At 39.5% G+C, this 15,018-nt stretch overlaps 1 protein-coding gene across 1 annotated transcript in view; it reads left to right on the forward strand.

Moving 5' to 3' along the window:
* Positions 1-15,018, forward strand: part of Dgkk (diacylglycerol kinase kappa) — a 169,058-nt gene that overhangs the window by 113,872 nt on the left and 40,168 nt on the right. Inside the window, exons 5-12 of the mRNA NM_177914.3 lie at positions 1,376-1,511; positions 1,955-2,061; positions 2,328-2,453; positions 4,265-4,367; positions 10,547-10,730; positions 11,519-11,627; positions 12,316-12,455; positions 13,270-13,351. Of these exons, the coding sequence (NP_808582.3) occupies positions 1,376-1,511; positions 1,955-2,061; positions 2,328-2,453; positions 4,265-4,367; positions 10,547-10,730; positions 11,519-11,627; positions 12,316-12,455; positions 13,270-13,351 (987 nt within the window). The remainder of the gene's footprint in view (positions 1-1,375; positions 1,512-1,954; positions 2,062-2,327; positions 2,454-4,264; positions 4,368-10,546; positions 10,731-11,518; positions 11,628-12,315; positions 12,456-13,269; positions 13,352-15,018) is intronic.

Consider the following 15,018-nt stretch of genomic DNA (forward strand, 5'->3'; position numbering starts at 1 on the left):
GTAAGCTCAGAGTGCCAATGTCAAGACTCTCTGCTTTCTATTCCAATGGTCCCAGGCCTGGAGCTTTTCAAGGTGTCAGTATACACTAAAATTCCAATCACAAAGAAATGCCAAATTGTCATTTCATCATAGTAGCTTTTTCTACCAAGAACAAAACAAAACAAAAAACAAAAAAAAAAAAACAAAAAAACAAAAAAAACCAACACAAAAACCACAAAAAGGTTCTATCCAGCAGTAGTTTAACACATAACCAGCATGCCCATGGGAAGTAAAGATCAGAGAGTACTCTGTGCAGGCTATGTCTTGGATGAGTAATTCCAGTAAATGGATTAAGTTTGAACTTAAGTTTGAGCTCTCAAGAGCAACCGCTTTAATGGTCTGCTGTCAAGTTACATCTGGGAGAATGTACCATTCTTTTAAAGTCTTCCCATGCCTTTGCACACATAACCCATTATAAATGACAAGAATAAGAACCTATGTGTGTCTATGTCTAAACTCTTTTTTAAGAGGCAGAGGAAAAAAACTGAAATACCCTTGCTAACTAGAGAAAATATACACAGAACAAAATCTATACAACTCGAATCATTGGTGATACATGAAAGTCAGGCTGTGCTATGCAAATGCTATGCTGACAGGCATGATAACAAAAATGACAACTTAGTATGAAAGGAGACACCATAAGGGCAAGGACTGTATCTTGTTAATGATTGTATCTCAAATGCCTTGAAAAAGTACCAGGCATATAATAGCAATTCAGTAAATATTTGTTGACTAGCTTATTGGATGGATTAAAATTATTAACCAAGAAACTGCTGTAGGCAATCAAAGCATGGTGTTGTTGTTTTTTAAATTCCTGAGAGAAGGGTTTCAAGCTCTTTCAAGTATTGTCCTGGTAAAGCAGTGCTCGGCTCACTAGGCAGCAGTGTTGGGAGGAAGAGCAGGCAGGCGCTCCTTAGTTCTGCCTGTGAGCCCTGCCACCTGCCTGCCTTTGTTTGTCAGAGCATTTGGATGGCCCTGAATTTCCGACTCTTGGCTGCTTTTCTTTGCTGCCTAATTAAAGGGACCCAAGACCGCTCAGAACAAATTTTGCTTCAGAGCAAAGAATATCAAGACTGTTGCTTCTGTCTTCAGCTCCTCTTCGAGATTATCCCCAGTTCTTTCTCTCTCTCTCTCTCTTTTCTTTTCCTTCTGAAGCTAGTCCTAAAAGAAAATTAGAACAAAAAGTGGTGACTGTGGCTAACTCTCAGTCCTCTCCTTCACACGCTTTGACACCTACACTGTGAGCCATTTTAGCCCCAGCAGCAGATTTTCTGCTCTGCCCTGTGCCACCTCTGTGATTAACCGTCCATTCTTTCTTGTCTTTGTTTGACTTTAGATCCCTGCAGCCGAAAACAACCCCTTTCTTGTCGGAATGCACTACTGGTATTCCAGTAGTAATCCCCGGAGTCACTTCTGCAATGTTTGTCGAGAGAACATTCCTGCTTTATCTCGAGATGCCGTCACCTGTGAAGGTGCCTTTCGGATTGTTTTAGAAAGCAGAGCTCAATGGATAGAGATAGGCATGAAGAATTCCGTATCACTGACCCAGTCTAAGCCTTTGATTCTTATGGGGAGTTAATTCCAATGGAGGGAAAGCCAAAAGAGAAATTAGTGTGAAGGGGTGTTCTCACGAATAAAAATGGAGGGTTGGATATACGAAGATGGGACTATGTGGCCATAAGAATTGAAAACTCAGAAATAACATCTTTTCTACTATTAATTGTAATGTAAAATGGATAGTAGGAAGCTTAGTTAGCAAGAAATTGGTTCACATTAGAAATGGGCCTTTGGAAATGGGTCAAAACTATTTAGAAAAAACTTGAATTCTAACCTCTAGAGAAGCTTAGGGAAGGGGCATTGGAGTTTACATTGTCACCAGATTTACACCTCTTTTTTTTTCTCCCTCCTTTCACAGTCTGTCAGGTGAAATCTCATAAATTCTGTGCTTTGAGAGCAAACAAAGACTGTAAATGGAATACTTTATCCGTGACTGATGACCTTCTTCTACCCGCTGATGAAATAGTAAGTAGCAGCCATATCCCCCCCACCCACACACACACCTTTTCAAGTCATGACACACAGGAACACTAGACAGATAGAGGAGTCACTTCTAAAGTATCTAATGACCCAATAGCTATCAATGAGTTAAACTCTAACTCCTACTTTTCATTAGTCAATGGCATTGAGGGCATCCATGGGACTGTCATCTAATTACATGGGTAGTAGAATTATCCCAGCTTTTCCTTCTTTTATCACTAATTTCTCTCCCTTGCCTTTTTCCCTTTCAGCAAACAATGCCGCATCAGTGGGTAGAAGGAAATATACCCGCTGGCTCTCAATGTGTCGTATGTCACAAGAGCTGCGGTAGTCATCACAGACTTCAGGATTTCCGCTGCCTCTGGTGCGGCTCTACGGTAAGACTCTTTCCGTATCTTTGATACTTAAATTTATTTCTAGAGAAGAGATAGATTGGAGATTATAACTATGTAAGGATAAATAGATCAGTAGATATGTAGATATCAATTCCATAGTAGAGAGCCCAGTAACTTGGCCTTTCATAGATAGTTATGGAGTCTTTGGGAGAAAGATTTGAGTTATTCATAATCTGATGCTTCTTAACTAATGAAGCAATCTTGGAAATGATAAACGCTGAATTCTAAACTGAAAATATGAGCAATTAGAAATAGATTCTGGAGCCTATCCTTAAGAAAGAATAGACTCATGAATATTTCCTAGAAACTTACAGTCTTTATTAATGGTTAGTAATAATAACAAGCTATCATTGCTACTACATAGAAATATCTTCTATTCATTATCTCAATTCTTAGAACAACATTGAACTAAGCCTCATTGTCCCCATTTTACAGATGGGTAATGGGGGGGCTCAGAAAGGTCAACCCAAGGTCATATAGCCAGCCAAAAAGAAACTCTTGATTAATATTTAATTCTGGCTGGGCATGGTGGCGCACACCTTTAATCCCAGCACTTGGGAGGCAGAGGCAGGTGGATTTCTGGGTTCAAGGCCAGGCTGGTCTACAGAGTGAGTTCCAGGACAGCCAGGGCTACACAGAGAAACCCTGTCTTGAACCCCCCCCCCACAAAAAATATATATATAATTCTGATAAGACCGTGTTCCTAACTATAATACCACCACATCTCTTTGTAACACTGGCCCTCATATGAGGATAATTTGTGCTCTAGAAGACATCTGGCACTATCTGGAGACATTCTTGATGGCCAAAACTAGACTAGACAGGAAGCATGTAACTGGTATATAATAGATTCTTCAAAACTTACAAAGCACAGGATAGTATCCTATATTATGAAATTATAACATTATAAAATTATAAAATATGTAAACTATAATATATAACTATATGTTATGAATATAATATAAATACATATACATTCTCTACAACTACTAAAATATTTGGGGGAATGTTTATTTGTATATGTACATCAAAGAGCCAACAATTAGTCTTCAAACTGTGATATATCACAGAGATTGAGACTTTGATCTTGACTTTTTAAAGCTTTTAGATGTTTTTCTCAAACTGAGTTTTCTAAGACAAGAAGAAAAAGAAAAAGAAAAAGAAATGGGTTTCTTCACTGAAGAGCCTGTCCACTAACCTCCATTTCATTGCTTTTGAATAGCCCTGCCAGCCAGGCTTATGTCCCTAGTAACTATAGTTGTTTAGGATGTGGTACTTAAAAAAGGTCAAAGATCTAGGAAGAATGGCAACTTGTGGGGAAGACTGCTTCAGCACTTCCCAGCTATTTGACCTTAGGTAAGAAAGAGCCTTTACCTCTGTGAGCCTCCACACATACTCATTTCTAAATTGAGTGCAATGATACTTTTCCTGCCACATAACAGCTGTTCTAAAGATTGACAGATAAACACCTTATCAGTATTAGGACTTTGGAAATGCAAGAAAATTCTCCCTTCAGCAGCCTACCAACATTGTGTCTGAAGGCTAGTGAAATCTCAGTATGTGTAGAGGAGAACCTTCAGAAAGACACCTTTTTGAAGGGCCAGAGTTCTGCATGCTCAGGGAGACTGCAGTTTCACAGTAGATCAGGGTGGGTGGTGTCAGGCAAGTTAGGGTTTTTCAGAAAGGTAGATTTGTAATATTAAGGATCTAATTCTTGGGACGGAACCAGAAACTAATCAGTGTTTTTCTTTCTCTCTCCCCTTCCTTTCTCTTTTGTGCTCTTATCGTTTCAGGTGCACGGGGCCTGCCAGAAGCGGTTTTCCAAGGAATGTTCCTTCGGAAGTCGTCGCTCGTCCATCGTGCCACCAACGGCACTGAGCGACCCTAGGGGCGATGGTGAGTACATTGGCTTTTCCTTCAGAAGCACTGGGGAGGGTGGGAAGGTATAAAGGCTGGGAGGAAGGGCAGAAATTATTCTCCACGACTAGTAAAATGTTGGGAGAGGGGATGGTTATTCTTATGTGTGTATCTAAGAGTTAGTCTTGAAACTGTGTAGTGGCAAACATTATGTGTCAGTGTATGTATGGGTACATGAGTATGGGCATGTTCTCTGTAGACTCTGTCACAATTCTGACTGCTCAAAGTTAATTTCAGCTTTCTTGATGATTTCCAAATACTACCTAACTATAAAATGAATTTGTTTCTTCCCATGTGTTCAGAAACTATCAAAAGCCTGGATTATGTTACATTTCAAATACAAACATCAAAATTGCTAGCAAATCTGCAGTCTGCTAATCCTTTGTTACTCCCAAGACAATAGCGAATTAATCTTTTTCACAAAGTACTTGAAGCCTACAAAGAGATCTAAGATAGATCTAAAATAGATCTCTTTGTTGAGCAAATAATCATGGTGAATCCAGGCTCTTGGTCCAACACAATGATAAACAATTGAATGGAGCATATTTTTTAAGTATCAAAGAAGTAATAGAGATATGTGGATATCAAATAAGAGAAATATTGACACGAATATGGGCACAGACAGACATCAAGCTACTGAAGTAGCCATTTCCAGAGGCTTCTGAAGTCAAGTACAAGCATGTGCCTCATAGTACCATATAAAACCATAAAGCTAAATTCACTCAGAGATGCATGAATAGATTATTCTCAGATCTATTCAAATATTATCTTTATAACATCACTGACTTGATGACTTGGTCAATCAGAGATAGTTGACTAGATAGAAAAATGAAGACGTTTGGGGAAGGTGAAATGGATACATTAGGAAATGTAACAAGCTAATCACTTGAGCAAATTCAGGTTGCTCATGAGGTCAACCTACTCTTTTTTGGCATTATTAACATTCATTTAACCCCCCTTTATTGAAAATAGATTCTTTCCTCATACAATATATCCTGATGACAGTTTTCTCTTCTTCTATTCCTCTGATTCCTCTCTTCTCATTCTCCTCTCTCAACTGGATCCACTCCATTTCTGGCTCTCATTAGAAAAGCTTCAAGAGATAATAACAAATGTGTATGTATATATGTGTGTGTGTATATACATATATATATACATGTATATATATACACATATATTTTTTTTTCTAATTACCCACTTCTCTTATCCTTTAGGGGCCAACTCAAATCAATTCTATGAGTATATATACACACATACACACACAAACACACACACACACATATATACATATATGCATATATAATTATACATAATACATATACATAATTATATATACAGATATATGTAAAGATAGATAGATAGATAGATAGATAGATAGATAGATAGATAGATAGACAGACAGATAGATAAAACAATGTCATCATATCAAAGTTAACAAGGCAAACCAACAAAAGGAAAAGAATCCCAAGAGAAGAGACTCTTTAATTACTCTCTTGTTTACACACTCAGGAATCCCTTAAAAATACTAAGCTGAATGAATGCTAGGCCCTGTGTTTGCTGCTTCCAGTCCATGTGAGTTCATATGAGTTTTGCTTAGTTTATTTAGAAGCCTTGTTCTACTGGTATCCTCCACCCCTTCTGGCTCTTGCACTCTGTGCCCCTCATGATATCCTGAACCCCAAATAGAGGGATTTGATGGAGATATCCCATTTAGGGCTGAGTGTCCTAAGGTCTCTCACTCTCTGTATGATATCTGGGTGTGGGTCTCTGTATTTGTTTCCATCTGCTGCAGGAGGAAGCTTCTCTGATGATGGAAATCAACCCACCTTTCAAACCTTAGGCTTTGTATTCCTGTTTCCTTCACCATTATGTGGAGATAGCATCCTACAAAATCATCCTACCTGTATATTAATGGGGATGGTAGCTATTGTTTGTGCTCACATACATGTTCTGTGGTTTCTGTCCTTAATGTGTAGTTATTTCTCCTATACCACGTCTTATTATTGTTATGGCTCATCAGTTAATGTCATATGTTTCCTTTGCATAGAAGTGCCTGAACTAGGACTATTTATGTCATCTAATGGGCTATGACGCATCTTTTAATTTTGGTTTCTTTGTAGCAGCAACCTTGGTCCACTTGAATATCATTTTGACAACCCTTCTTTCTACCATACATTACTTAGCTTAGACTTGCTCAAGAAATGGCTTTCAAGAATGCCCTTTCTTCTCTACACTTCCTGTACTTCTTAACCTAGACAAATAAGCCCTTCAAGCGTAGGTTACCTTCTGAGACATTCTATTCTAGAGAAATTTTCTTCTGCCTTTCTTACTCATAGAATCTTAATGATGTTGTTAAGAATAATCCACCCCACTTTCTTAGCCAGGCTAGAAAAATCCTTTCTCCAGCAAACAGATGATGACCTTCTGAAGCAGGAGCCTTTGTCAGTGCTGTTGTGCAGTTATTCCTGCATATATTGATTCGGTCTAGAGGCTCCAATTGATGACAAGACCTCTAATTACCCACTTCTCTTATCCTTTAAAGTCCAGCTCAATCAACTGTTCTCTTCTATTGCTCCTATAATGGCCTCTTCTTGCTTCCCCAAGTTAATTACATCCTGTGCAGTAAAAGAGGAACTCGCCCAGTGGTTATTAAGCATAAGCATACATTGGATTCATTTAGAAGGATTTATAAAAGCACCAGTTTCTGGGCCCTAGCCTCAGAAGTTTTGATTCAATACATCTGGGTGAGGCCCAATAATTTGCATTTCTGAAAAGTTCTCTGATACTCTATGAACATGCCCCATTGTTTACTGTTTGATTTTAGGTAAGTTCCTTAACATGTTTCTACCTCATTTCTGACTTCTTTCACTATTACTGAAGTTTATTTAGCAAAATCTTTAATGCAAAAATGTACATGACTCAATTTTTACATTTTAGTAAAAGAAGCCCTAAAGAGGCTTCTCATGTGATATTATTTTCTTCTCTGACCACAATTTTCCTATTATGCTGCTGTTCACACACTCCGTGATCACAGCATTCATAAAGACAGCAACTCCTCAACAAATGATATTTCCTGGACATGTCTGCTCACCACTTAGTGCCAATAACTTATTCTCTGTAGACTTCTTCAGCCTGGAAGGGTGTGCCTAGCTCATGGTGTCACCTGTCATTTCTTGTCTTCTCATAGGCAAAGATAAATACTTAGGTGCGTTATGAAAAGTTAAATTTGTTTAAGCATTGCTAAAGGTGGCTTTACTAGTACAGGAAGGGCAACAGTAAGCAAATCTTATGGCAACCTAGCATCTTTCTATGGCCTGAATACTAGAGTGAAATTAGTGGTCTCTTGGATTAGGATATGGTGATTGTATTAGTGCAGCTGAAGAAAGAACATGGGCTCTTTTTAAGAGGTTCTACAGGATGCTGACTATGCAGGTTACAAGCAGTTAAAACCCCTGTACTCTTTTCACAGCCGGGTCTCTATTGGTCTATTCTAGTATAATATATGCCCTTGAGCCTGAGCCTAAGGAGCAAGGTGCACACCTATCTGTTTTCTTTGGCCCATGTGACTCTTGAGGTCATTTTCTACTCTTGATTTTGTCATCCAGTAACTCTTTCTCAAGTCTGGGTACTTCAAACTTTAGAGGCCAGCTTCCTGTGTTCTCTTCTGAATTATAGAATACCATTGTGAAGCAGGGATGGTTGATATCCCTTGAGGTCTGTTCTTTTTTTAAAGAGAGATGGAGGAGGGATGAATGGTGGGCTGGGGCAGGGAGAAGATGGTGGGGGGACTGGAAGGAGAGGAGGGAGGAGAAACTGCAGTTAGGATGTAAAAGAAATAAAATAAAATAAAATAAAATAAAATAAAATAAAATAAAAACTGTGACACACTATAAGAAAGTCACTTGTAGTTGACACCAGTCATTTAAAAGCAACCTTGTGAGTCAGGTTGTTTACCTGCGAATTGAACATTTCTATACTCTTGTTATTGTGGCCAAATACTTCACAAGAAACAACTTAAGCTAGAAAGAGTATATTTTGGCTCACAGTTTAAAGGAATACAGTCCAGTTCATTGTGGAGGGGAAGGTGTGGCAGTGGGTACCAGCAACACGTGAGCTTACTTACTCACATCAATGCAGACCAAGAATCAGAGAGCTCAGAGCTTGATCAGGGACTGGACCATGACACTCAAAAGCCCTAACAACTTAGTGAGCCACTTTCTCCAACATGTCCTTACCATCTAAAGAGTACACAATTTTCAAAAAAAACAAAGCAGCACTTCCAACTAAGAGCACATGAGTCTGCAAGTGGTATTTGATATTCATATCCAAACCATATATCTCTTAGGGTCTACATTATTTGTTGAGACACAGAAAGAACATCTTGTGATTTGAATCATAATGTTTTACTTGGCAGTCTCAAGATCACCTTTCTTTCACATTGCTTCCTCTAAGCATCTTGATACCATTTTAGACTGTGAATGTTGTCTGGCTCCTGTCAGCTTTCTGATCTCATCTTCTTCCACTTTTCCTCTCCCTCACTCTGTAACAGTCACACCGTTCCCAGACAACCTAGGCTACTCTCCCAGTAGCCAGGGCCCTAACACTTTTCCTTGTCTCCCCCAAATTTCTCCTTCTAGATGTCTCAATTACTTAGCCCTTTATTTATTTGACTGTCATAATGGTAGTTTGCACTGATACGAGTAAGCTCACATGTTTCTGCTACCATGGAGCTACCAACCGCCACACCTTCCCCTCCATGATGATAAATGCCACCTTCCCAGACAATTATTCTTGACCACATTGTTAAAAAGTACAATTCTTGCTCTCCTCCCATGCTTTTTTTCCCCTCACAACTCATTATGTTTTATATTTATCTTGCCTTAATTAAAAAAGAGTTGTATTTTGTCCACTCACATAAATGAGAATTGGCACAGAGAACATCCTCAGTACATATTTGTTGAATGTATGCATGAATGAATGAATGTGACCAAACTACCATGATGATGCCATTTTACCTTTCATTAAAAATTGCTGAAGAGGATATTGTATTTGCTCATGGATCGTAATAACATCTAAGCTATAGAGCTAAGGAAACATAGTACAGTCCTCTTGTACTAGCAAGTTCTGGCAAGGCCTGAAATTTGGTACACAACTGCTTAGGGTGCCTTCAAATACCACCAACCAATTACTGGGAGGAAGCTGCCTTCTATTTTCCCAGGCACAACAAAACGTTTTTTTAAATGTTCAGTACACCCATCCTCCATAGGTATGAGCCACATGATTTTTGCCCTATGCAATTTGTTTCTGGAGCATCCCTTACAAGCCATGAGCTCAGATGGTTGTGGGCCAATATTTGTTGATGCTTCCTCTCCTAGAAAATTATCAATGCCCATCTCCTTGCCAATAGACTTTAAGACTCACCACAAACTGGCAGGTTTTGGCTGTTTAAACTACTTATTTGGCCATTATAACCCTACTTCTGTATGGGTAATTCCAATATTGAAGATTATTTAAAAATATCTCTCTTATCAGATAATTTATCTGTAGGCTCATTCCACCATGGAATTGGTGTGACAATGTAGATGGTTCTTTCTGAGCTTTAGAGATATGATTAAGTGTCCTGGCTTCATCTTATATTGATGTAATTCTTCTAGGAACTCTTTTGTTAGCTCTTGGATTAATGACAGGCTTTCCTTGCCTGCTTTCTTGGCTTTTCCCCTTTATACTGACAGAACTGAGCTAGCCCAGACAGAGAGGATGGACTAGCTTGGGTGTTGCTCCTCCTCTTGAGCTCTCAATCTTTAATTTTCCCATGGAGTTTTGCTAATCTCTGGGTATTGCAGCAATGTCTTTATTAATTGTCTTCCAACATATTTACATATGCATATATACATCCATCTCCCTTACTTGAGATCAAAAGCTAAATTCCTAATAATATCTTATATGATACCTGGTATATAATTTCTCAGAAAATTATAGGGGGATACCTAGAAATAGGAGAACAAATACTTTTATTCACCTATTGATGATATTCTAACTTTTCCTCTGCTCCTTAACAGCAAAAGAAGATTGGGGCTGGTACTCACAGTCTTTGTAAATGTGATGCAGAATCATACCTTATCTCAATTGGGCCTTTTCTTTCTCTTGTGTGTCATCAGGCCAGCTAGTAGTATCGCCTGACTTCTGGAATCTTGACTGGCCACTGACTTGTTCCTGTCCCTTGCTCATCTTCATCAACTCTAAAAGTGGAGATCATCAAGGGATCATCTTTCTCCGGAAATTCAAACAATACCTTAATCCGTCTCAAGTATTCGACCTGGCGAAGGGTGGACCTGAAGCAGGGTAAGCATGGGATAAGGGGTATGTTTGGCTATATAGAATAGTCTATCTACCCCCTGTTCATTCTAGCCTAGAATAAATATCTAGAATTAGTTTTTGTACCCAGGCAGATGCACAAGTATATGACTCTGACCCCTTTTATCATTTAGTCCTCTTCCAGAAATCTCTTCAATCTCATTTCCTGAACTCAAACTTGCTTCACTTATTCTGATTGGCAATCTAGAAAACTATGCCCTTTGACATCATAGGAAGAAGCAAATAGACATAACTACAGACTTGTTTTATTACGGTATCATTTGACAGTTCAGTGCTAGCTCCTGTGAGCCCCTAACAGCTATGCAAAGTATTCTTCCTGAGCCTCAGCAGATGACTAGGTTACTAATGGCTCCCAAAGAAAAGCTAAGGACAAAATAATATGACTTGAGACAAGGCCTAACTTCTGAGATTGTCTTGTGCAGTTGTCGTCATAAATGTGCATAGAATCAGAAGCTAATACAACTAGAAGGCAGATGGCCTTGTTAGGAGGGTACTGAAGCAGGAGTCCTTAGGTCCTGGCATACTGTAAGAAATAGTTAGCCCTGGGCAGTGGTGGCACACACCTTTAATCCCAGCACTTGGGAGGCAGAGGTGGGCAGATTTCTGAGTTTGAGGCCAGCCTGGTCTACAGAGTGAGTTCCAGGACTGCAAGAGCTATACGGAGAAACCCTGTCTCGAAAAAACAAAGAAACAAAAGAAATAGTTACAAATTCAAAATAATTATGAAATTAATACATTTCCCCTTTTCCTTATAGCATCGCTATGTTCAAGAACTTTGCCCGTTTTCGTGTTCTGGTTTGTGGTGGAGATGGCAGTGTGAGCTGGGTCTTGTCTACGATTGATGCCTATGGATTGCATGATAGGGTAAGTCCCTGGCTGAGTCAGTTTAACTATTGCTAGAAAGAGTAGGGGGTATGGAGTTGTTTATCCTATGAAGTTCCAAGTGTGGATCCCTCCTATCTATAAGCATGTCTTCTACAAGCTTAATAGTTAATCTGACCAATCTGAACAAACTCACTTAAGACTATTCTCTAGTTGTAGTTGGGTGAAGGAAAAATAAAGGAAAGGGCATAAAGAATGAACATTCTCTAGGCTTCAAAGTAAAGAGGTGGAAAAGAACATTCCAATTTCCTTCTCCTTATGAAGGTAATGGTTTTCTTCTCTGAGTCTCTACAGAGGCAAGCTTTTCCCCATCTGTAGGTAGCCCCTTGCTCTTCTGAATCCAGAATCTATGTCTCCTGAGGCATTTCCTCTGCTGGGCCCAACTCAAATAGAAATGATGGTTATATTCATTTATAGCTATAGCTATGACTTTTTGCATAGCCCAGAAGCATCATTATTATTTAAATAACTAAAATGGGGTCCAATTCCTTTGAGAAAATATCATTCAGCTCCAAATACCCTCTTACTACACTTTCTAGGAAGCGATCCTTTAAAGCCACGGCTGTAAGGCATAATCCTTCTCAAAGAGCTGAGCTCCCTCAGCATCTTGCAAAGAGTAAAATATGGTGGAAGGATTGTCTGAAAAGAGCCTCTCCTTTTGTTTTTGCAGTGTCAGCTGGCGATCATCCCACTTGGAACTGGTAATGATCTCGCTCGTGTCCTGGGCTGGGGAGCAGTCTGGAGTAAAGGCACATCACCACTGGATATTCTCAGCAGAGTGGAGCAGGCTCACGTGAGGATTTTAGACAGGTGAGTGGCCCAAAGAGTCATGCGTCTGTGCCTCCTCCATTTATACCGTCACAGTTCAGAGTCCAGACTCCCCCATAGACCATTTCCCTTGTAGTGTAAGTGCAGGCTTACTTAGGAAGGCTTATCTTGAGAAGCCAGAGAGGAGCATATTCCCTCAAATATTGTACAAGCCCTTCTTCCCCCCCTTAAAGATCACAGAGCAGGGGATTCATAGATATATTTCAAAGGCTTGTTCAGTGTCCTTCTAAATGTGAAATCACTTGACCAGTAGAAGCATACTTATTCATGAGAAAGAATCTATAGTAAAATCAGGCTCTAAGAGAAACTTTAAAAAAAAAAGTAGAGTGGAGAGAATTCAGCAACAACTGGCTGATATTTCCTCTGCTGCAGACAATAGAGAATATCATTATCCCATATCCTGAGAGATAGGACTTTTATTGTGAGGTATGGGTTTTCAAAACACCAATCTAGGACCACCACAGAGATTCTTATTCAGTAGATCTTGGGAAAGTCTCTGGTATAAGTCTTTCATAAAAATATTTCTGACAGTCATGATGCGACTTCTAGTTAAAAAGCACTGATTTCTGAGAGTCCTGGGGGGGGGGGAACCCTTTCATCACATTAACCTAGGGCTGTCATAAAGCAGAATCCTTCCTTTTGTTTACTTTGAGATTAGGTACACTGCTCGAGCTACCCTGTAGCCCTCTTCTCTCAGACACAATAACAGTTTGAACTTTAGCGTAACTGTGAAGTATTGATTTCCCTTGTAATTAGTAGAGTCCTGAATAATATTTGTGTTTCAACTTCATTGTAGATGGAGTGTGATGATCCGTGAGACCCCCAGACAAGCCCCGCTGCTGAAAGGACAAGTGGCAATGGATATACCAAGATTTGAGGTGAGTATTGGTCAGCTAGAGTTGAGAGCAACAATTTCCTCCCATGTGAGATACTACGACTTGATGAGAATGAGATCTCTGAGGACTGGAGACACCAATCAGCAGCTATTGACTACAAATTGACTACAAATCAGACATTAGGGATATATGTCATTTAGCTACTTATTCATTCAAAATGCTTATTAGATAACTGCCTGTATATGAAGTACTGTCTTAGGAAATGTTCTTTACACTAGTAGATAAAGAAGAATAGAGTGCTTGTTATTGTGGAGCTCGGAGTCTACTTAGAGTTAGAAAAGGCAAAGTTATAGTAAAATATTACATGAGTGTCACTTTGTGAGGTGTCATGAAAAACATCCAGAATGAGTGTTATTTCAATAAACACCCAAGGACTGGCAATAAATAGGCAAAAAGGACAAAGGAAGCCTGGTTTAGTGAGTGCATCCTAGCTGTGAAGAGATGCCATGACCATGGCAAGTCTTATAAAAGAAAGCATTTAATTGGGGTTTGCTTACAGCTTCAGAGGTTTAGTCCATTATCAGCATGGCAGCAAACATGGCAACACACAGACAGACCTAGTGCTGGAGAAGTAGCTGGGAGTTCTACATCCTGATCAACAGGCAACAGGAAGAGAGACACACTGGGACTAGCTTAGGCTTTTGAAACTCCAAAGCCCACCCCCAATGACACACTTCCTCCAACAAGATTTTACTGTTAATCCTTTCAAATAGTGCCACCCTACTTAGCATTGGCATATATGAACCTATGAGGGCCATTCTTATTCAAACCACCACAAAGCCTGTTTTTATACTGCTCCAAACATAAGAATATGATGTAATTGCTGTGTGATATTAATAGAACTGAAACATAGTCATAATGTCCAGGGTGTGGCATCCAGGGAAGGACAATAAACATGATAGGGAATTTAGACTTTTATCCTAAGAACAATGAGAATTCTAAAAAGTGTGGAGGATTTTGTTTGCATGTATGTAGGGTGGATGCACATGTATATAGCACATTGGGCCCGTAGGCGCCTTCCATGTTTTTGTTAGAAGGGGGCGTGGTCTCATTGGCCTGGAACATCACAGTATAGGCAAGGCTAGCTAGCTGACAAGATGCTAGTGATCTCCCTATCTCTGCCTCCTGTCTCACTCTCAGTAGCATTACGGATGTATACTACTATGCTGGGCTATTTATGTGGCTCCTGGGGATTCAAAACCAGGTCCTCATTCTTTCAATTCAAATGTTCTTTCAACTGAGACATCTCCACAGCCTGTTTTTCTCCCCTTTCTTTATTATACAAACTTCCAAACATACTGGGAAGTTGAAATGGGAATGTCCATTGACGTCTCATTGTATTACCTTTATCACATACACAAACAACTACCTGTCGCTGAGTTGCAACCCATGTGTGTGAGGAAACAACCAACTCCGGAAAAAGATCAGAGCAAGGAGGAAAATGGAAGATGCTGACCTTAGTCAGACTAGAGATGATGGGAAATCAGGTTTGCAAATCATCAGTAACAGGGATAAAGAGAATTGAACAAACTTGAAACATACTGAGGACATCTTTAAGGATTTATAGATGCAGGTGCTCAGGCTTAGCAGTGAAAGGCGAGAATAGAACTTGTAATCAGCAGTATAGACTCAAGAGTCCAATTACCCGC

Source organism: Mus musculus, chromosome X (assembly GCF_000001635.26).
Source record: "Mus musculus strain C57BL/6J chromosome X, GRCm38.p6 C57BL/6J".
NCBI lineage: Eukaryota > Metazoa > Chordata > Mammalia > Rodentia > Muridae > Mus > Mus musculus.